General features: G+C 45.9%; 1 protein-coding gene across 1 annotated transcript in view; it reads left to right on the forward strand.

Moving 5' to 3' along the window:
* Positions 1-23,743, forward strand: part of USP33 (ubiquitin specific peptidase 33) — a 138,641-nt gene that overhangs the window by 110,745 nt on the left and 4,153 nt on the right. Inside the window, exons 21-23 of the mRNA XM_082265321.1 lie at positions 7,175-7,283; positions 16,233-16,335; positions 18,860-18,928. Coding sequence (XP_082121447.1) covers positions 7,175-7,283; positions 16,233-16,335; positions 18,860-18,928 — 281 coding nt within the window. The remainder of the gene's footprint in view (positions 1-7,174; positions 7,284-16,232; positions 16,336-18,859; positions 18,929-23,743) is intronic.

Here is a 23,743-nt window from a genome sequence, read left to right on the forward strand (position 1 = left end):
TGCAGATAACTTTAACATTAGCACATGCACAATGAATGATTGCTGCATTGTTTGTAACATGATTATCTCCTAATGATCATCAGCTTCATCTAGTTGTCATAATGCAGTATTTTCCAGAAATACTTTTATCAAAAAATACTGCATCAAGGCCACTAGATGGAGCGGATGGTCACAGGAGGTAATCGTATTACAAAAAATATGGCAAACATTTGTTGTGACTGTTCAAATGCTTAAAGAGGAAGTAAACCCTCCTCTGACACTTTTACCTATAGATAAGCCTATGATAAGGCTTACCTATAGGTACTGTAAATATCTCTTAAACATGTACCGTTTAGGAGATATTTACCTTACATGCAGCCAGTGACGTCACTGGCGCATGCGCTCTGAAGGAACGGCCGCTGGTGCCGTTTCTTCAGAGCCCCGTGCCGTTACTGTCGGCTCCCGCACGTGCGCGGGAGTGACGTCACCGCGGCTCCGGCCAATCAGATGGCCGGATGCCGCGATCCCGGCCATACAGGTTAAGCGGGCGGCACGGCGGGGGCTCGTTCTAAGGTAAGTATTGCATAATGAGCTAGTATGCGGTGTATACTAGCTCATTATGTGTTTCTCTTACAGGTTTCAAAAAAAAAAAAAAAAAGTTGTATGGGTTTACAACCTCTTTAAGACATCTGCATGGCACATATACACTCACCGCCTACTTTATTAGGAACATCTGTTCAATTGCTTGGTAATGCAAATTGCTAATCAGCAATTCAATGAATTTTGGCATCTAAGCGTGGTGAAGACGACATGCTGAAGTTCACCGAGCATCAGAATGGGAAAAAAAAAAGGGATTTTTGAACGTGGCATGGTTGTTGGTGCCAGACGGGCTGGTCTGAGTAGTTCAAAAACTGCTGATCTACTGGGATTTTCACGCACAACCATCTCTCGGGTTTACAGATAATGGTCTGAAAAAATAGAAAATATCCAGTGAGCAGCAGTTGTGTGGAGGAAAATGCCTTGTTGATATCAGAGGAGAATGGGCAGACTGGTTTGAGATGATAGAATGGCAACAGTGACTCAAATAATCACTGGTTACAACCAAGGTATGCAGAACACCATCTCTGAACGCACAACACATCGAACCTTGAAGCAGATGGGCTACGGCAGCAGAAGACCACATCAGGAGCCACTCCTGTCAGCTAAGAATGGGAAACTGAGGCTAAAATTCGCACAGCTTCACCAAAGTTTGACAATAGATTGGAAAAACGTTGCCTGGTCTGATGAGTCTCAATTTCACCTGCAACGTTCAGATGGTAGGGTCAGAATTTGGCATAAACAACATGAAAGCATGGATCCATCCTGCCTTGTATCAACGGTTCAGGCTGGTGGTGGTGTTGGTGGTGTAATGGTGTGGGGGATATTTTCTTGGCACACTTTGGGCTCCTTAGTACCAACTGAGCATTGTTTAAATGTCACTGGCCATGTCCATCCCTTTAGTGACAACAGTGTACCCATCTTCTGATGGCTCCATCCAGCAGGATAATGCACCATGTCACAAAGATCAAATCATCTCACCATTGGTTTCTTGAACATGACAATGAGGTCACTGTACTCCAATGGTCTCCACGCTCACCAGATTTCAAGCCAATAGAGCACCTTTGGAATGTGGTGGAATGGGAGATTCGCACAATGGATGTGCAGCTGACAAATCTGCAGCAACTATGTGACGTTATGTCATATATGGACCAAAATATCTGAGGAATGTTTCCAACACCTTGTTGAATCTTTGCCATGAAGAATTAAGACAGTTCTGAAGGCAAAAGGGGGTCCAACCCGGTACTTGCAAAGTGTGCCTAATAAAGTGGCAGCTGAGTGTATATGCAGAGAACCAATAGATTTGCAAGTCTGCATTCCCTATTGTTGCTATTTCAGTGTTTGCTTAAAAAAAAAAAAAGGTTTGCTAAGGAATTATTTTACCATAATTTGTGTATCCCTGCATCTATGGGACTGATCTTATAAAGGATGTTTTCCAAATCTAGCCCAATAGCTTTGGGTTTTTTAGGAGTTCCAATGGGAGCACTGAACCTGTGCTTAGCACATGCAGGGCACTGCAGCAGGTTCACTTTATTGGTTGCCCCACCAGCAAACATAAACTTGCATTCTCTTTTATCCCCTGCTCTGTTCCACTACTAGGGATGAGGGGAAGCCCTGTGGCCCACAGGTCTGATTATCTTGCAATTTGTTACTGCATCTTGCACATTACTACAACTCTTTGCACTGCCTTTTTAAAGGGGAATTGAACTCTCTCAATTAACAGGGGCTATTTTTATTCCTTATGCTGCTAGCATTAGAAAAAGGATAGGAAAAAATGTACCATATTTACTTGTTTTAAACTTGTATTTTTACATTTCTTCAGTTACTTTCTGGTTTCCAGGCATATGCAAATTATGCGTGTAATTGGTGGTGCGCTATATCTGAAATATGTGCAAAAATGCAAACAAATGATGTGCAACCTCAAATATATACAATATGGGTGCAAAACTCTAACATATAAATATATGTGAGAAAAAGTCCCAAGACACTAATGTGTCTATATTGAAACAATTTTCGGTGATGTGGTTGGTGATGGATGGTGTTCAAAAGTAATACGTGACTTGAGTATTTCTCACATATATTTATATGTTAGAGTTTTGCACCCATATTGTATATATTTGAGGTTGCACATCATTTGTTTGCATTTTTGCACATATTTCAGATATAGCGCACCACCAATTACACGCATTTACTTATTTTTATCTGGATCAGCGCACTTTTCTTTTTCACATATGCAAATTATGGCATACATCCCAGAAGTCTTCAGGAGGGGGGGTGGGGGGGTTCTCAGCTAAGCCAATGCCTAAGCTAAGGTCAGATTAATTCCAGGGGGTAAATGCTACACGAATCATCTGCCCTCAAAATGGCCACTGCCAGAAATACCAGGAAGGTGTGTTTTTTTTTTTTTAAAGAATTCTCAGCAAAATAAAGCATGGAGATATAGATGGATGGGTGAGTTTGCTTTGAATATTAGCAATGAATTAATTTAATTTCTCTTTCGTCCATTGACAGACACAGCTCCAGAATCTTCTTGACCATTGGGTTATGCTGCCCTTTACAGGAGTAGGACACTAGGCAGAAAAAAGCTTTACCACGCCTATGGGGCAGTCCCAGGGGGTATACTCCCACTTCCTGCTATAGGCACTCAGTTTTTTTCTGCCTAGTCAGGAGTAAGAACCTAGTTCCTTGCTGGGATCTCTGGTCCTAGCATTTTTTACTTTTTTTTTTTTTTTTTTTTTACTTATTTCTTTTCCCTGTTAAGGTGCATTCTACGTGGGCACTTACTGCCTCCTGGACCTTCCGCCATCAGACATCACTGACGCAGGTTTGCAAGGCAGCCACCTGGTTCTCGGTACACACTTTCACAAAATTTTACAAAGTAGATGTTTTGCCATCTGCGAATGCTGCTTTTGGCCGCAAAGTTTTGCAGGCTGCTGTTTCAGAGGACTTGGTCTTCTTTGAGAGGGTGTTTTGTTTTCAGGTGAGATCCAGTTGTTCCTGGTTGAGCTCCATGTTACCTGATTGGCCAATTTTAGCCTTTGGGAATTTTTTTTGCTGTGTTTTTTCCCACCCTTCATGTTTGACACTGCTTTGGGACGTCCCAATGGTCAAGAAGATTCTGGACCTGTGTCCGTCAATAAACTAAAGAGAAAATTGAATTTTTGTCTTACCCTTAAATCTTTCTCTCTGATGTTCATTGACGGACACAGGACCCACCCCTCTATGGGAGTATACCCCCGTAGATTACCCCATTGGCATGGTAAAGCCTTTTCCTGCCTAGTGTCCTACTTATGTAGGGGCAGCATAACCCAATGGTCAAGAAGATTCTGGAGCTGTCTCCGTCAATGAACATCAGAGAAAATAATTTTACGGTAAGACAAGAATCCAATTTTTTTGCTTGTGGTATTCAGATGCAGTGTAGTTCCCCTTTAAATAAGCAAACCTGCACTTACAGAATCCTACAAAAGTGAGTACAATCCTCACATTTGTGTAAATATATATTTTTTTTTTTTGTTTTTTGTTTTTTCAAAACATTTTATTGAAATAAAATACAGTAGAATGAAAGAACAATTGAACATTTTTGTAAATATTTTATCTTTTCATGTGACAACACTGAAGAAATGACACTTTGCTACAATGTAAAGTAGTGAGTGTACAGCTTATAGAACAGTGTAAATTTGCTGTCCCCTCAAAATAACTCAACACAGCCATTAATGTCTAAACCCCTGGCAACAAAAGTGAGTACACCCCTAGGTGAAAATGACCAAATTGGGCCCAATTAGCCATTTTCCCTTCCCGGTGTCATATGACTAGTTAGTGTTACAAGGTCTCAGGTGTGAATGGGGAGCCGGTGTGTTAAATTTGGTGTTATTGCTCTCTCTTACTGGTCACTGGAAGTTCAACATGGCACCTCATAGCAAAGATCTCTCTGAGGATCTGAAAAGAGTTGTTGCTCTACATAAAGATGGCCTAGGCTATAAGAAGATTACCAAGACCCTGAAACTGAGCTGCAGCACGGTGGCCAACACCATACAGCGGTTTAACAGGACAGGTTCCACTCAGAACAGGCCTTGCCATGGTCGATCAAGTAAGTTGAGTGCACATGCTCAGCCTCCTATCCAGAGGTCGTCTTTGGGAAATAGACTTATGAGTGCTGCCAGCATTGCTGCAGTGGTTGAAGGGGTGGGGGTCAGCCTGTCAGTGCTCAGACCATACGATGCACACGACAACAGATTGGTCCGCATGGCTGTCATCCCAGAAGGAAGCCTCTTCTGAAGATGATGTACAAGAAAGCCTGCAAACAGTTTGCTGAAGACAAGCAGACTAAGAACATGGATTAATGGAACCATGTCCTGTGCTCTGAAGAGACCAAGATAAACTTATTTGGTTCAGATGGTGTCAAGCATGTGTTGCGGCAACCAGGTGAGGAGTACAAAGACAAGTGTGTCTTGCCTACAGTCAAGCATGGTGGTGGAAGTGTCATGGTCTGGGGCTGCACTGGGGAGCTACAGTTCATTGAGGGAACCATGAATGCCAACATGTACTGTGACATACTGAAGCAGAGCATGATCCCCTCCCTTCGGAGTCTGGGTCGCAGGGCAGTATTCCAACATAACGACCCCAAACACACCTCCAAGATGACCACTGCCTTGCTAAAGAAGCTGAGGGTAAAGGTGATGGACTGGCCAAGCATGTCTCCAGACCTAAACCCTATTGAGCATCTGTGAGGCATCCTCAAATGGAAGGTGGAGGAGTGCAAGGTCTCTAACATCCACTAGCTCGATGATTGCAACTTGTGAAGCTTTGTTGAACTCCACGCCCAAGAAAGGTTAAGGCAGTGCTGGAAAATAATGGTGGCCACACAAATATTGACACTTTGGGCCCAATTTGGACATTTTCACTTTGGGGTGTACTCACTTTTGTTGCCAACTGTTTAGACATTAATGGCTGTGTGTTATTTTGAGGGGACAGCAAATTTACACTGTTATACAAGCTGTAAACTCACTGCTTTATATTGTCGCAAAGTGTAATTTCTTCAGTGTTGTTACAAGAAAAGATATAATAAAATATGTACAAAAGTGTTAGGGGTGTACTCACTTTTGGGAGATACTGTATGTACATAGTAGGTACTGTTAAGGCTCCCCGGTGTCCTCTCTTTGTAAGAGGTGCGCCTTTGAGCCTCTCTTCCAGATTCTGTGACTGAATTCTTCTCAGATGAAATGTGAATATACTGAAAAAGGTTCCCAGGAGTTCTCACTGTTCTCAGATTACACACAGAGACGCTTGCAGGTGGCATATTAAAGGCTTTGAGAGCCATTAAGACCTGTTTCAGGTATTTTCACGTCTCAGTCATTATATCTGATTGCACTAATGCATAACTATATAATAAAGGATAAATGTAATTTCATTGAAAAGTGCAGGCGTGCTTTAGGGAGCCAGTATGCTGGAAGACCATAAAAGAATAATGGCTATCTGCAGAGCTCTGTGGAACATACGACGATGAACATAGGAAGGGGAAGGGGGTCACATGAGGGTTGATTTACTAAAACTGGAGAGTCCATCTGGTGCAGCTCTGCATAGAAACCAATCGGCTTCCATGTTTTATTGTCAAAACCTAATTGCAGCTTTGCATAGAAACCAATCGGCTTCCATGTTTTATTGTCAAAGCCTAATTGAACAAGCTGAAGTTAGAAGCTGGTTGGCTTCCATGCACATTTGCACCAGATTTTGCACTCTGTCTCCAGTTTTAGTAAATTAACGGTCAATGGTCTGTGTCATTTGGACTCCTAGAGAAAAATGGCCAGCTTGACATGAACACCCCTCCTCTTCTCTGGAGTAAGCTGCTCATACTTACTGACCCTAAATAGAGCTCCAGAGGAAGTAAATAATAATCTAGTTTTCTAAAGGCTGTGCAATTGTGAGACAGATTCTTGCTAACAAAGTGAACCAAATTTTGGATTGTAAGGGCCCAATCCTCTATTTCATTGCATTGTATTGTAACTACCATCTCCCTTAATATTGTAAAGGGCTGTGCAAACTGTTGGCGCTATTTAAACCCTGTAAAAAATTATTATAGAATCTGCCTACCGTAGAGCTGTATCTTTGTATAACAAACACACTTGTCAATTGAATGTGCATTTACTTTGGTTGGACATGGCATTTTTTTTAAGCATTGTGGTGTTTAGTCTTGATTCACTCTGCCCTGACCTAAGGTGTGACTTCCTGGCGACTTCAGTACTACTTAATGCGACTTTGAAGTCACTTTTGCGAAATACCTGGGTAGTCTTCCTGTAGAGTTGGATCCAAATCATATCAATATAGATGAGGATCCGACTTGGAGGCTACATCGATTAAAGTCTACGGGCACAAGTCAGATAGAAGTCGCCTTTAAGTAGTACAGGAACCTTTTTATAAAATCGGAGCAACTTCAGTAGTGCTAATTAGGACATCTTTTATTGACTAAAATAGGATTTCACATGTCACGCAACTTGGGGTATCACAAGTTGGATCCCAAGTCTCGGCAGTGTGAACCGAGCCTTAGTGTGGTTCTAATGTAAGCTTTATTTCCAATTAAGCATATATATTCCCTTGGTTGTAGATTTGGAGGTGGACCTGCTGTCAATCATCTTTATGTTTGCCACACCTGCCAGATTGAACAAGATAAAATTGAAAAGAGGAGGAAGATGGAACTGGAAACTTTCATTCGGGTAAAAAGAATCTCCTTTGTCCTGCTTTTGTGTCTCCCTCTCCCCCCTTTCTGTATAAAAACTGGATCAAAAAAATCTGCTCATAGTATTCAGCTTCCTAGTTTTATTTCATAAAGAACTAAGGATGAAAACTAATTGTTTTTCTCTTAAGCTGGCAAGCCCTCCCGCCGAGCCATTGTGTTCTCTTTGAGAAGACCATGATTATTGCTAACGGCTATAACAGCCGCTTGCAATAGTCGCATGTAAAATCCGGAAAGATATGAACTGTCTATGGCCGGCTTGTGCCTGCAGGCTTAAAAATCCAGTAAATTCCTCAATCCACACTATACAGTGTGGACAAACGAAACTCCTGCTGCTCTTCCCACTATTCCACCTGAACAGCGGCTGCATCTTATTGTATGCAGCCATTGTCCAGCCAAAAGTTTTCCATCCGTAGAAGTTCACATACTTGCAGTTACCTCCCAAATCTCGGAACGTTCTGACAGGGAAAGCTTTGACCCTTCCCATTAGTGTTGAAACTTGCCTATTCCCATTAGTGTTGAAATTTGCCTACTTCCTACCGCCTGTACATTCCTTTTGGTCACTTAGACTGTCCTTCATTTTGAGGGAATAATAGGAATCTCTGATAGTAGGGAAATATAGCTGCTAGCTCCATCTTTACCTAGAAACTCTGTTGCTGTCCCAGTCAGAAGGGCCCAAGGTTTAGGTATGATCAGAGGGTTTGGGAGGCTGCTGAGGAATCTCTTCCAATCTATCATTTTATTGTTTTATCTCCCTCTCAATGTTCATTTTAGGTAATTAAAACTATCTCTGTCTTTTCTTGTTAAATAGATTTTATTAAGATTATTTCAAATAGTAACAAACAGGGAAAGAAAATCATAATAATAACAGAGGAAGGAAATCATAATAATAGAGGATAGCAAACTCATAAAACATTGATATTATGGCCAGTAACACATAGGTGCAGTTATGTAATCTAACTTCCTGCCCATGTAGATAAGCCATTACAGCATTAAGCAATCCAAATATACGAATCGCATTAATACTTATAAGATGGGGTCGCTGATGGGCATTCTCTAATAGGGCCACCCCCAACCCCCCTCAACACCCCAAATGGGTACACACTGTGTCCAGTTGGGGGGGAGGGGGTAGACCCTCCGACAGCTAAACATCCGCGGACCACCATATATTAGACTGACATGTACACTATCTCTGTCTTTTATTCTCTATTACACCCTTTACTTTCTACTCTGCCTTTCTTGTCTATTATCTTTCAACTTTTCTAATTATCAAATCTGAAGCCTAGCACACACTAGAAGTTTTTCTCGTTCAACCTAGCAGGCTGAACAAAAAAACCTAAAGAGCTTGGGAGGAGATCCTGTTCTAACAATCTGATGTCGGTACAGAGATCTCCTCTGCTGAGCTATTGTGTTCTGACAGGGCCCCCTCCCCGCCAGAACACACTGGTCAGCGCTCTTAGTCAATGGCTGAGAGCACTTATCGGATGCCAATCGGCAGCCCTTTTTTGGTCATGCCCCTTCCACAGAAGCCAGACCGGCTGCCGTATACACCGCCCAAATGTCGGCCAGTTTCTAATAAACTGGCTGATACCACCCGATATTAAGCCCATGTGTAAAGGGCTTAAGTCATTATCAGCCCACCAGTTTTCCTTTTGTGGCACCTACTTTCTCTTTTGTTCATTGACGGACATAGCTTCTGGTATTCTTAACCATTGGGTTAAACTGCCCTCTACAAGAGTAGGAGACTACGCAGAAAAAAATTCTGGCTACACCCATGGGCAGTCCCAGGGGGTATACTCCCTCTCTCTTCTATAGCCACTCATTTATTTTCTGCCTAGTCAGGAGTAAGGACCTAGTTCCTTGCTGGGATCTTCGGTCCTGGCAATTTTTTCCTTTTTAAATGGAATTTCTCTTTCGTTCATTGACGGACACAGCTCCATATCTTCTTGACCCTTGGGTTTATGCTGCCCTCTACAGGGGTAGGACACAAGGTGGAAAAAGTTTGACTACGCCTATAGGGCAGTCCCAGGGGGTATACTCCCACTTCCTGCTATAGGTCTTTAGTTTTTTTTTCTGCCTAGTCAGATGTAAGGACCTAGTTCCTTGCTGGGATCTCTGGTCCTAGCATTTTTTCCTTTTTAAATAGATTTTTTTCTTCTTTTATTATTTTCTACTGGATATTCTAGATCCTTACGGTCTTCCCAGTCTGGCCAGTGAGCGCGACCCGACCTTAGCATCGCGCTAGGTTGGTCTCGACATAGCCCCACTGGATGGGGGCTAGCTGGCGAGTAACTGCCTCGTGAGGATGCACAGCTCTGGTCACGGCCTCTGTCACAGCTTGCCTCTGGCCCGCAGCACCCCCCATTCCAAGATGGTGCAGTGGTCTGCCTGAAGTGGTGCCCACCCTGGTTCTATGGTGTGGTAAGTATTGTCTCCCCCTCTCCCTTGGTGGTCTTTAGGGGTGGACGTGGGCCCCTCCCTGGAATGGTCGGACCCCCGGGTTTCCCTCCATCCCCCCAGCCTCTAAACAGTCACGGTGGGTCTTTTGTCCAACTCCCCTGGTGAGGTAGGAGCTGACTGGGTTGCACAACGGGGGTTTTTTGAGCGGGTTCTCTGCCTCCTGGGGGTTAGTGACTGGGGCAGGATGTCCTTTGGGCTCCCTGCGGTGGTTGTTGGGCTGCGGGAGCTAATGATTTTATCATCCACCGGTACGCGCCTCACTCAGCTGGATCGGGCCAAGCTGTCCGAGCTGCTTACCAAGCTGTCTGAGCTGCTGACTGAGCGAATAGAGCTGCTGACGGGCATCTGCCTCCCCCTGCTGCCATGGGTGATCAGCTCGGCTGGGGCTCACAGCTGGGCGCCCTCAAAAATTTAGGCCGCGGCTCCTGGCCCACGCGCCCGCTTTGGGCTAGGCCGTTGAGGGGCGGCCTTAGTGAGTATAGCTGAAGTCCCCAACTCTCTCTCTGGGCATCTGCCGGACTGTGAATCCGGGCAGTTGCAGCTGGGCCTACACTGAAATTTAGGCCGCAGCTTGCGACCTGTTAGGCCATATGGTGAGCCAGGCTTGAACTAGGTGGCGCCGTGGGGAGCACTTCATTTTTAGTGTAGCAGCCATTATTGTGTGGGCGAAGATACTCTGCCTGTGCATCTACGTCAGGGTAGGCGCCCCCCTCCCTTAAGGGGATTATGTCCTCTATGGAGGGCGACCCTTTTGTTTTTTTGCGGGTCTAATAGGTGGTCCTTTTGTGGACCTTTGGCCGGCGTCTCCTTGCGGGACTGAGGTTGGCGGCCTCCCCTGCTTGTTATGTTTTCAGGGTGAGCTTAGTATATAGTGACCCTACTGGGTCTGCGTCCATGCACTTCGAGTGCTCTGACTGTGAGAATGATTCCTCTTTTACTGCATATGCGCATGAAAAGGCGCTGGTGGATACACTGATTGTATCGGTGAAACTTTAAACATGGGGGATGCAGCTACTGCTGCAACAGAGGCGCCGGTCCCTTTGGGGCCCACTGATCCTCTAAAGCAGCAAAGGTATTCCCTTTTTCCCGCCTACTGTGACAAAATTTTCACGAGTCAGTGGAGTTGTTCTAATCGCAATATGGCGGTGCCTAAGCATTTCGATAGACAATATTCCTTGAGGAGTCTCTGTTGAGTACGTGGGCAGTCCCACCTGTGATGGACTCCCAGCTCTCCAGGCTGAATAAATCCACGCTAATTCTGGTGGAGAAGTCTCCGGTTTTAAAAGATCCTTTTGACAGGAGAGCCGAGACTTTTGTCCGCCAAATGTTTACTGTGGCCGGTTCGGTCATTGGGTCGGTGTTCACAAAGGCATTGGTGTCCCTGACCTTCCCGAGTGGGCAAAGCTTTTGCGCCAGGATCTGGAGGGGGATTAGCTGCTTCCTGCCTTTGCTGAGCTGGCGGACTAGTTGGTCTAGGGGTTGCAGGTCATCTGTGATGCCTCTCCGGATGCGGCTCCCTTAGTCTCTGGGCTGTCCGTGACAGCAATGATCCTTCGGCGCATGATATGGCTAAAATGCTGTTCTGCGGACCAGACTTTCCAGAAGGTCTTATGTGATTTTCCCTTTGTGGGGAATCGCCTGTTCAGTGCCTCCCTGGAAAGATATCCTCCGCAGGTTCCATGAGGACCTGGTCTGGTAATCCGAGAGCAGGTCCTTCTAGACCGGCAAACACCTCTTCTGCCTGAAGGAGTGCCTCACCTGTTTCTGGGGTAAGGGAGGACATCTTTGCTTCTTTCTGGACCTCCCTGATTCAAGACAAGTGGGTCCACGAGCTGATTTGGTCCAGCTACAAGATCGAGTTTTCGGTCTTCTCCTCCAGAGAGGTTCTTTCCTTCCAACCTACGTTTATCCCTAGACCACCTGCGGGTCTCTTCGGGGTAGTGCAAGACTTGCTACTACAAGGGGTGATCTGAATCAGAAAGTTTGTTTCATGGGTTTTATTCAAACATGTTTGCAGGTCCCAGGAAGGAAAGCGCGGTACGTTCAATCTTGGACCCCGAGCTCTAAACCACTTTGTGTGGGTACAGATGTTTTGAATGGAGTCCATTCGTACAGTAGTGGCATCCCTACATCTGGGGGATCGTCTGACCTCGATCGAGTTTAAGGACGCTTACCTTCATATTCCGATATTCCTCCGCTTACTGTGGGCGAGGAGGTCTCACCTCAATCCCTCATGTTTTCGCAAATGTTGGCCCCAGTGTTGACATTGTTGCGCCAGCAGGGGATTGCGGTAGTGGAGTACCTGGATGATCTTCTCCTGCGAACAGAGTCCCCGACTGCTCTGAAGGACAACCCGGAAGTTACTGTGTGGACTCTGCAGGAGTTCGGTTGGAAATTACATTTCCAGGAATTTGCTCTTGTTCCATCCACCTAGTTGGACTATCTGGGTCTGTTCTGGACTCGGCCTTAGCCAGGGTGTTCCTCCCATGGGAGGAGTTCCAAAATCTGTCCACGTGAGACCTCTGCAAAGAGAGAGTCTTGCTTTGTGGCAATCTGATCCTGTTGAGCCTGGGTACAAGAGGGTCCCAGATTTGGTGGCTTTGCTCTCCGGCGCTTCGACAGGGTAAACCTTCCTTCCCCTGTACTGAACGGTGGTCACCATGGATGCCTGAATAGGCGATTCCCGCGCTGCTGAAAGCTAGTAAATCTACTTCTAGGTAAATGTATCATTGCGTTTGAAGAGCATACTTGTGGATGTGAATCTCTTGGGGTTCACCCCCGCTCCTTTTCGGTGATTCGGAGTTTGACTTTCCTCCAATGAGGTGTGGAGCAGCATCTGGCCTCGGAGGCCATCAAGGGCCAGCTTTGGCCTTGGCGATTTTCTTTCATGGTCCTTTTGGCTACACTTTCTGTTGTTCGCACCTTTTGTTCAGGGGGTTCGCCACTTGGATCCGCCAGTGCGGTCTCCTTTGCCCTCGTGGGATCTCAACTTGGCATTGTGTTACATTCCTTGTGTCCTAAGCTTAAGCACCCTAAAGACATTGCCTTACATTCTTTGGCTTTGCTTCGGGCAATCAGGGTGTACCTGGCCGAAAAAGGGATTCCCTATTTGTCCTTATGGATGGACCCTGTAAGGGGCTGGCTGCGTCTGCTGCGACCATTTCCAGATGGGTTAGGCAGACAGTGGTGCAGCCCTATTCCATTAAGGGTCAGAATCCTCCTTTCACTGTTAAAGCGCATTCTACAAGGGCGCTTAGTGCCTCTTAGGCCTTCTGTCATCAGTTGTCAGTGGTGCAGGTTTGCAAGGCGGCCACCTGGTTGTCTGTGCACACTTTCACAAAATTTTATAAGGTGGATGTGTTGGCAACTGCGGATGCTTCCTTTGGCTGCAAGGATTTGCAGGCCGCCGGTGGAGAGGTTTAGTCCTCTTTGAGGGTGTACTTTTTTGTCAGGTGAGCTCCAGTTGTTCCTGGTTGAGCTCCTGTTTTAACTGGTTGGCTATGTTTAGCATGTGGGAAGCATGTTTATTGCTGTGTTCTTCCCACCCCTCACGTTGACACTGCTGTGGGATGTTCCAAGGGTCAAGAAGATATGGAGCTGTGTTCGTTAATGAATGAAAGCGAACTGGATTTTTGTCTTACCGTAAAATCCTTTTCTCTGATGTTCATTGATGGACACAGCACCCGCCCCTCTATTGATTTGGGTTATATGTTCTTCTGGCACTGCTTAAAAAACTGAAGACCTATAGCAGGAAGTGGGAGTATACCCCCTGGGACTGCCCTATAGGCGTAGTCTATACCAATCAACTGCCGAATTGGGCGATGGACTGGATATTTTTACAGGATCCAGAGGGTTCACCCAGTCTGGCCAGCTCCATGCTAGGTCGGCCGTGACGTATCCCCACTGGACGGGGGCTAGCCCTCGAGTTAAACGTCTTGCGTTTTTTGTCCCTCAGAATCGACTGACAAGGGATCGAAGCCTTTTGGGGGCCGCCTCTGATGGATCCAAGCAAACTTGGTCTCGCAAGTCGAGGGTGGGCTTCTCCAGACCCGCAGACAAGGCTCCTTCAGCATGAAGGTGCTCCCTCACCCGTATCTGGGGTGGGGGAATGTCTTTGCTTGTTCCTGGACCCCGTGGACTTCCCTGGTACAAGGCAAGTGGGTCCACAAAGTCATACGATCTGGACACAAGATCGAGTTTTGTGCTTGCCCTCTGGAAAGGTTCTTTCCTTCCAACGTGTGACTGTCCCCAGTCCGCTTACATGCCCTCTTTGGGGCAGTGCCAGATCTTTTACTTTAAGGGATGATTGTCCTTGTTCCAACTGCAAGACGGTTTTCAGGGGTTTTACTCAACCTATTTACAGTCCCCAGGAAGGAGGGCAAAGTGCGTCCAATCCTGGGCCTCAAGGTGCTGAACTGCTTTGTGCGGGTGCAGGATGGAGTCCATTCTCACAGTGGTGGCTTCCCTGTATCAAGGGGATTGTCTGAATCAGTGATTCTATGCTATTAAAGCTAGGAAATCTACTTGGAAGATCTACCATCGTACGTTGAAGTTGTACATTGCATGTTCTGAATCCCTTGGGGTTCCTCCTCTCTCTTTTTCGGTGGCTCGGATCTTGACCTTCCTTCAACGGGGAGTTGAACAGAAGTTGATCTTGAGTACTATAAAGGGCCAGGTGTCTGCCTTAGCGGTCTTCTTCCAACGACCCCTGGCTACAGCTGTGGTGCAAACCTCTTTTCAGGGTGTTCGGCACTTGGTCCCTTCAGTGAGGTCTCCTTTGCCACCTTGGGGCCTTAATTGGATACTTTCGGTTCTCCAGCAGTCTCCCTTTGAGAATCTTCGGGAGTTTCCCCTGCTTACGCTGTCCCAGAAGGTGGCCTTTCTGGTGGCTATCCCCTCTGTGCTCAGGGTGTCGGAACTGGCGGCGTTATCCTGTCCATCTCATTTGGTGATTCACAGGGATATGGTGGTGCTTCGCCCCTATACGTCATTCCTTCCTAAGTTGGTCTCTGGTTTTCATTTGAATTAAGACATTGTGTTGATTCCCTTTATCTCAGGCTTAAACATCTGAAGGAAATTGTCTTGCATGCCTTGGATGTGGTCCGGGCAATTCGGGTGTACCTGGCAGCTACAGGGTCTTTCAGAAAATCAGACTCTCTACTTGTGCTCATGGATAGACCTCATAAAGGGTTGTTCGCTTCCTCTGCGACCATTTCTAGATGGATCAGAGAGAAGGTGGTTCAGACCTATTCCATCAGGGGTCAGGTTCCTCCTTTACCTGTCAAGGAGCACTCTACCAGGGCGCTTAGTGCCTCCTGGGCCTTCCGTCATCAGGCTGCATTGACGCAGGTTTTCAAGGCGGCCACCTGGTCATCGGTGAACTTTTTTTTTTACAAAGTCTTATAAAGTGGATGTGTTGGCATCTGTGGATGCTTCCTTTGGCCGCAAGGTTTTGCAGGCTGCTGTTTAGGAGGACCTGATCCTCTTTGAGGGTGTATTGTTATTTTAAGGTTGGCTCCAGTTGTTTGAGGCCCTGTTGCCTGGTTGGCTAATGTTTAGCCTTGGGAATTTTTTTGCTGTTTCCAACCCCTCATGTTTAACACTGCTTTGGGATGTCCCAATGGTTAAGAAAACCAGAAGCTGTGTCCGTCAATGAAAGAAAGAGAAAAGGGACTTTTGCCTTGCCGTGTTCATTGACGGACACAGCACCCACTCCTCTGTGGAGTTATAATTTTCCTAACACTGCTTGCAACAAAAACTGAGTGGCTATAGCAGTGGGAGTATACCCCCTGTGACTGCCTGTGGGTGTAGTCACAATTTTTTTCTGCCTAGTGCCCTACTCCTGTAGGAGGCAGTGTAACCCAGTGGTTAAGAATACCAGAAGCTTTGTCCTGTAATGAACATCAGTCCCATTTTTATGGCAAACCAGCTTAGGCCCCAGTGATAGTTTTATTTGTAATGTTATGCCAGCCATAGATGATTCTAATCTTGTCTGGTTAAGCAGGCACCAGCCGAGATTCGAGCCATCTATGGGCAGGCTTGATTGTACCCAAGTTGATCCATCGATCGAGTTTGGTACAACCAGTATGTCAGATTGTGACATGCGACTATTGCATGCGGCTACAGCCGCAGGCAATAATCACTGTGTTCTTTGTGTTCTCCCGACAGAGATGGCTCTATGCCCCCCCTCCCCCTTCCCCTCTGCAGGGAGAATACAATTGCTCCACGGGAGGCATTCCCCCATCAACATTAACTGTGTTGATGGGGGAATCTAGCTATTTCCTTTCCTGTAACCCATGGTTGTGGGAAATAGTCACATCATCTATGGCCTGCATTAGACTGTGAGGTTGTATTTCCACCATGTGCTTTCATTTCGAGTAATTACAGTTTTCTAAGCTTTATGATCATTTTATTGTACTGCTGATGTGCTCTGTAATCCTTTAAGAGCTTAGTGTCTTTGTTTCCTCAGCTAAACAAGGCTTTTCAAGAAGAGGACTCCCTGGCTGTTATCTTCTGTATTAGCATGCAGTGGTTCAGAGAATGGGAAGGCTTTGTGAAGGGCAAGGACGTTGGTATGTACAGTTCTTTTGTTGGTCATTTTGAAAAGTCAGTCAGCCTACCTAGACATTGTTAGATGTTGGGGGGTAAATGCCTCACTCGCTCCTTCTGTTATATTCCCTGCTGTTGGGATCTCTGACCTTTGTTTCCATCTCCTTCCACCTGATGTGGCATTTATGATCTCTTATTCTCTTTTAATTCAATTTTCATCACAAAGAATTGATCAGAGAGATGAGATGACATGATGGTGAAGTCAGAGGCAGAAATATCAGTTGCAAACTTTCCCTATTTAAATTACATACATATTAAACAAGAGATTCCTGCGCTCACCACAAGATACTCATTGTATCCACAGTACACTCTTTAGTATTAGCTTTTAACCTGTTAATGCAGGAAAAATTCTGTATTCACACCCAGTTTTGAAATGGCAGATACAATTGATCATTTAGCTAATGGAGAGCTTAAAAAGGCTTTGCAATCACCTGCATTACATAGCAGAGCTCTCTTTACCCACCTCCAAGACGATTTCTTGCAGGGTTGGTAGATCGTTAGGATGCCACTGATTCATGACCAATGAATTTGCGGGTCAAAGTGAGATTCTGCACATGTGTCTTTTAAAGCCAATGCATTTTGGAGAGATGCCAGTTCCCTTTATCAGGGCTAGGCATACAAGGATTCCAGTCCTTTTTTTTTATTCCAAGAACCTTGGTACGTGTAGTCTTGATGGAGCACAGTATCTTGCCGAAATGCGTTGACTGACAGCTACAAGTTAGAGGTTTTTATGCATATACTGTATGCATATGTTGTGACCCAAGAACACACTGGCAGAAGTGAGCAGCAGAGGATTGTAAGGACCCTGTGGATAAAAAGTAGTTTTCTTCATTTCCACTGTGGATACACTATATTTTATGACCAGCACTGAAGTCTCTTGTTTGTTTGTTTAAATGGTTACATGAGATACATATCTGTGTTGAGACTGCAACAACTGCCGCCTAATGACAAAATTAGTTTTTTTTTTTTACTATGAGCTCTGCATTTTTTTTTTTTCAAAATACGTTTTAAATAATTTAAAGAATTTTTACTTCCGCATAGAAATATTTCATATACACCAATTGCAGCCACAGATGGCAAGGCAACAGGACAACCCAATCACCAAACTGATGTATTACTATGCTGTGACAAGCTTAAATAGCAGGATATTATTTTACACACACACAGCTGAATACATCAGAGGAGGGATCTCCTTCACTCTCCTAGTAGTGTCTGTGACCATCTGAATTTTCAGTATGTAGAAGCAGTAAACCATTACTGGGTTAGTGTTGGCCTTTCATCCTAGAAATTACCGCATCTCAAACACACACCTCTACCCTAATTTTGATACATCTGTGGGCAGGCTGGTTGTACTGAAGTCTATCGATTGATTTCAGTACAACCAGCCTGTTGGGTTTTGCCTGTATGATCACTGTATTCTGGGGAAACCTCCCGCTATGTTGATGGGGAATCAAGCAATTTTCTTTCTTTCAACCCGTGATTAAAGGAAAGAAAATTGCATAATCTATGGCCTGCTTTAGGGACCCTCCATGATTATAGTTACTTTTACTGCTGCTTCTTTGCCTCCCACTGCTTTATGAAACTGATGCTGCTGAGGACTGAGGAGTACATATATATATAAAATAATTTTATTGTAATCTCATAGGTTTTTTTTTTTTTTTTTTTCAATATTTAATAATAATATAGCTTTCATTTAAAATAAAATACCTGGTAATTTTATAAAACTCCTTGTGTAGGCACTTCTTTTTATAGTGTGACATCATTCTGTTCTTGTCTCCCAATAATGCCTCTGCATGTCACCTTTTCACATGCCAATAAAGTCTACAAGTGGGTGTGGCAATGCACATGCATGGGCGTGTCCCATTTTTTGTTGCTGTCAGGAGACCCACCCTGATAAATAACATGTGGCAGATGCAAACAGCAGTGTTGATATTTAGCAAGTATGAAAAAATGGTGGAAACGGTATTATAATTCAAAACTAAAATGTGGTAGCTGTTTAGGATACTCAGTGCTGAAGCAAACTAGAAGTCATTCTGTTAGTGCTGGTTTACACTATAGCGATCTCAGATATCGCATGTGATTCGCACAGCCCTGCTCTGCAAATCACATGCGATATCTGTGCAATGCGAATTCATCCATACAGATTATATGGCTGAATTTGCATCTCATTTGGACCAAAGTTGTGCAGAACCCTTTTTTTGGTCTGCATCAGAATCTGATTGCATGGGTGTTCACACCTATTCGATCTTATTCCTGTCCGAATTGACTGTTCGCACTGCCATATGCAAACTAATCTGGGGGTGTCATTAACTTTGTATTGACACTCCCAGAAGTTTGCATATGGCAGTGTGAACTGCCTGCGAGTCGGGTGCGATGCGGAAAGTGGATTTGCAGGGTTCCCGCATCGCACCAGTGTGAACTGGCAATGGGGTTTCATGTATACTTTAATATCGGTATCGTATTTCTAACGTGTGTTGTCTTCTGCAGATCCTCCTGGACCAATCGATAATTCTAAAATTGCGGTTAATAAGTGTGGACATATAACCCTGAAACAAGGTAAGCAATGCTTTTAACAGTGGGAGTCTGAGACAGGTGGTTTCTCATGAAAGCTGCAGATGATCAGCCAGAAAGGGGACATTAAATAAAGTCCACTTTAAGGAATTTATCTAATTATGAAACCATTTATTTGAGATTAAAGCAGAAGTAAAGGCACAAATTCTTATCATAGTTTCAGCAGTCTGACGCTCCCCCCCCCCCCCCCCCACCAGGATTCTTCAAGGTGCCGATGTTAGTCTGTTTTGTTTGGACAATGCAGGATGGCATCAATCGCACGCATAAGCGGGAGTGCAGTCATCCTGGTAGACTTGCCAGTGTGCCGGAATGTAAACTGAGTTTTGCGTGCACAGCTCAGTGCACATTTCGCAGAGGATTGCGAATAAGCAGGTAAAAATCTACTTTATTGTAAATGAGACATTGCATATCTCTTCTGCCACTAAAAGCCTGCCTGTTCGCATTTACTTCCTCTTTAATATCAGTCCTGGAAGTGGGTGAGTCATGGAGAAATAATATAAACATTGATGAAGAATAACTGCCAGTGAGTGTAGACGTTTGCTGAGACATACATGTACTTCTGGAAGATTGACGGCTGCCTGGAATTCTGTAGTTTTGTACTTGTATAAACGAGGAGTTGGTAAATCACTATTTGCAGCCAGCACTTTTACCTTCCTTAACCACTTAAGCCCCGAAAGGTTTTACCCCCTTCCTGACCAGGGCCTATGTTGCGATTCGGCACTGCGTGACTTTAACGGACAATTGCACGGTTGTGTGACGCTGTACCCAAATTAAATTGATGTCCTTTTTTTCCCCACAAACAGAGCTTTCTTTTGGTGGTATTTGATCTCCTGTGCGATTTTTTGATCATGCGCTATAAACAAAAAAAGAGCGTCAATTTTGCAAAAATAACAATATTTTTCACATGAAATTCCCCCCCAAAAAAATGTAAAAATCTAAATATTTTAACATTTTGAGCCAATTTGTTTTATGCTACATATGTTTGGTAAAAAAAAATCACAAAAAGCGTATTTTGATTGGTTTGCGCAAAAGTTATCGCGTTTACTAACAAAGGGAAAGATTTTTGTCATTTTTTGTTTTTTTTTTTAACGCATAATGGCGGCGATCTGGGATTTTTTTTTTTGCGGTACTGCGACTTTGCGGCGGACAGATCGGACCCTTGACTGACATTTTTGACACTTTTGGGGTTACCAGTGACATTTCTACAGTAATCAGTGCTATACATATGCACTGTTACTGTAAAAATACACAGGCAGTGAAGGGGTTAACTTTTTTTTAGAGGGAGGGGTTATGTGTGTCCCTAGGGGTGTGATTCTAACTGTGATTGGCTGTGGCTTGAGGTGTAGTAACAGTGATCAACGGTCCTACATAGTAGAACCGTATGATCACTATTCCTACACAGGGGAGAATGACAGGCGGCTTGTTTACATCAGCCACCTGCCTTTCTCCCTTTGCACCGACGATCGCCGAGTGACCGGCGGACATCGGGTCCGCCGGTCACACGCGCGCGGGGGGTCCGTGACCACACACTCGCTCCCTAGACCCTCACAGGCTAGCGACGTATTTACGTCGCTCTGCCTGAGGGGCTGACTGCCGACGTAAATAGTCGTGCGGCAATCGCCAAGTGGTTAAGATTAAAAAAAAAACTGCTAAAGAATAGCATTAATACTCATATTTTCTCAAGTCGTCTTTCAGGACAGCCCATGAGATCTAGGGCTCCTCGGCTGTCCTGGAAGACTATTAGAAAAGGAGTTACCTGTAAGTCTAACTGCGCTTTTTCCCAGAGCTGTTGTCTCCAGCAGAATCTTCACATCTGACACTTCGAGGTGCGTCATTCTCCTGGTCTCCTACAACATGCTGTGGATCCATCTGCTGGCCTCTACAGGACACTGCACTGACATTGCAGCCAGTGGATTGAAGCACAGTGTGCAGTGTAGGGCGCAGGCATCCAACACATCTGGAAGGGTCAGATGTGGGGATTCTGCCAGAAGCCATAGCTCTTGGACCGCCAGAGGTCATAACTCTTGGAACTGAGGGCAGAGGGGGCAGGTGAGTGTTGGGGCTTATTGTTACACCATTGCATTGGGTTAATGGAAACACATAATTCACATGCTAGTGCATTGTAGTGCCATTCATTTTCAAGAAATCCCTCTTGCATTGCACCATAATACATGATGTACTACATTGTGGTGGGGTGTGCTGCATTACCCAAAAAAATACTATTTCTCTTACGTCCTCCGACAGTCGCCGCCTCTTCATATTCGTCACATATGGGGTATTAGACTTTGCTCCGAAGGAGTAGCTAGGCAACAGAATATGTTAACATTAAAGCTTTTAACATATCCCACCCTCAAGGGGTGGTCCCCTCAGTCAATACCCTCCTACTTCCTGCAACCATATCTCAGTTTTAATGTCTAGCTTGTCAGGAGTGGCTGGCTCTCTCTGTGCTGGGGCTTTGTGCCCCAGACTTTCTTCTTTTTTTGATTTTTTGTTTGAGTTTTCTCTCTACCTTTACTTAGCTGTTCTTTTTGTCAGCGTTAGTTAGTTCTTCGGATGAAGAGGATCATGCGGGCTGGGTCTCGGGCTGATCCCCCTGGTCGCAGGTTGTGGGTCAGTGGCTTCCCAGCCTGCCATCGAGCGTTCAGCCAGGTAACGCTCCTGGCACAGTGAACGACCCATCCCTGTTCGGTGCAGGGATGATTGGTGAGGTGGCTACCTCACTGGACGCTGTGCGGTTTCTTAACCCCCATTCTGTGCGTCTTGTATGCGACTCTCCCTGCCTCATGTGCAGCGGCTTGTTCGCCTGTGCGGGTCCCCCACGCCATGTGAGGTAAGTGTATTTATGTGGGGACCTGTCTGTCTGGGGGGGTGTCAGTCTGGGACTGTGTAACCTGCCTCTATTCACACTGTTTGTTTCCCTATCTCTCGGCTGCATGCTGTGGGCTGCAAGGGGGAGGGGGAGCTGTGTGACACTGTGTGTGTCAGCCTTGTCAGTGTGAGAAGCTGTGTGCTGTGGGGCATGTTTTGTGGCATGTTTGGGCATTATACAGCGATCACTGCGGCGATCTGACATGTTTTTTTATACATGGATGACATGTGTACATTACTGTACTGTGGAGCGGCGGTTTCGGCGCCAAACGGCGCCATTTTGCCTACACTCGCTCCGGCCGCATGTTCTACATGCATGGCGGCCATTTTCTTGTAGCCTCCCATAGGCTTTCATAGAGCGCCCTGGCAGCATCACTTCCTCTTCTCCAGGAACACTGATCGAGGCAGCAGCAGTGGCGAGGGTCTCCTCAGGTTTTATCCTTCTGTTCTTGCTATCCATTGCCTGTGTTAAGTTTAATATTCCCTGTGGGGGTCTCATTGTGCTTGTGTGTGGTGCGGTGGGCTGCGCTCGCCGCGCTTGATTAAAGGGGCAGTTAACCCCTTATTATCCGGCATTGTTATAGGGGCAATGGATTCTCAGGAGGGCAAATTTCCTACCGCCTTGGTGGAAAGCCAGGGGACTGCTGTTTCCCCCCCAGGGGGGGATTTAGCCACTATTGTGGCTGGCCTTGCTGCTCAGGTGCAGATGCTGGTGGCTGCTCAATCTACTAAAAGACCCAGAGTTGCTCTTTCCTCTGATTCTGAGGGTGAAGGTGATGGGGCTGTTAGGGCGGGGGCCTCCTTATCGGGGTCCCGCTCCTCCCTGGATCTTGTGGGGTCCGAGGTGGAGGCTGAAGTTGAAGGGGTTGATAATTCTCCCCCTGGCTCGCCTGAAGAGCTTGCAATCATGGATGAATTGATTGCTTCCATAAAGCAAACGCTGCGTTTGCAGGATGAAGTGTGTCCCCCCGCTGCCTTGGCGGCTTATATGACGCAGAGAAAACGCAGGGCGCCGCAGGTTTTTCCCTGCAATGATGATTTTCAGCGCGCTGTTAAGGAACAATGGCGCAATCTGCGCAAACCTTTTGCTGTACCAAGTAGGTTCAAGCTGCGTTATCCTTTCTCGCCTTCCACTGATGAACGGTGGTGTGTGCCACCCCCAGTGGATCACGCAATTGCGGTTTTAAACAAATCCACTGCGATTCCTGCAGAGGATTCCCCTGTGTTCCGTGATGCCACGGATAGGAGATTGGAGTCTCTTGCCCGTCATACTTATTCTGTTACGGGTTCTATGCTTAAGGCTCTGTTTGCTTCTCTCATGGCGGCCCAGGCGATCGCAAGTTGGACGCAGATGCTTAGGCGCGTCCTAGTGGCCGATTCGGCCTCGCCGGCGACCCTGGATATGGTGGATCAAATCCACCAGGGTGTCATGTATCTGTGTGATGCGGACCTGGACCTGGTTCAGTTGGCTGCACGTGTGCACAGCGTGGCGGTGTTGTCTCGCCGCCTGGTTTGGTTGAAATGTTGGTCGGTAGACCAGTCTTCACGTCAGACCTTAGCCAATCTGCCTTATGATGGGTCTCGCCTTTTTGGGGAGTCCTTGGATGTGTTGATTAAGGGGATCACCGGTGGTAAGAGCACTCTCTTGCCCCATTTCCCCAAGGCTAAGGGGGCTTCTGGGAAGAAGCATGCTAATTTTCGGCCCCCTCAGGGGTCCTTTCGGCCGCACTACAAGGGCAAGCCGTTCAAAGGTCAAGGCTCTCAGAAGAAGCCCTGGTCTGGTAAACAGAAGTCCGGTCAATCCGGATCCGCAGCCCATAACAGTGCGGCCTGAAGGGGCGCCCTCACCCAGTTTTGGGGTGGGGGGACGCTTGCTCGGTTTTCTTCAGCCCTGGTTGGCCCGTGTGCGGGACAGATGGGTTCAGGAGATCG

This window comes from Pelophylax lessonae (assembly GCF_965119305.1).
Source record: "Pelophylax lessonae genome assembly, chromosome: 8".
Classification (NCBI taxonomy): domain Eukaryota; kingdom Metazoa; phylum Chordata; class Amphibia; order Anura; family Ranidae; genus Pelophylax; species Pelophylax lessonae.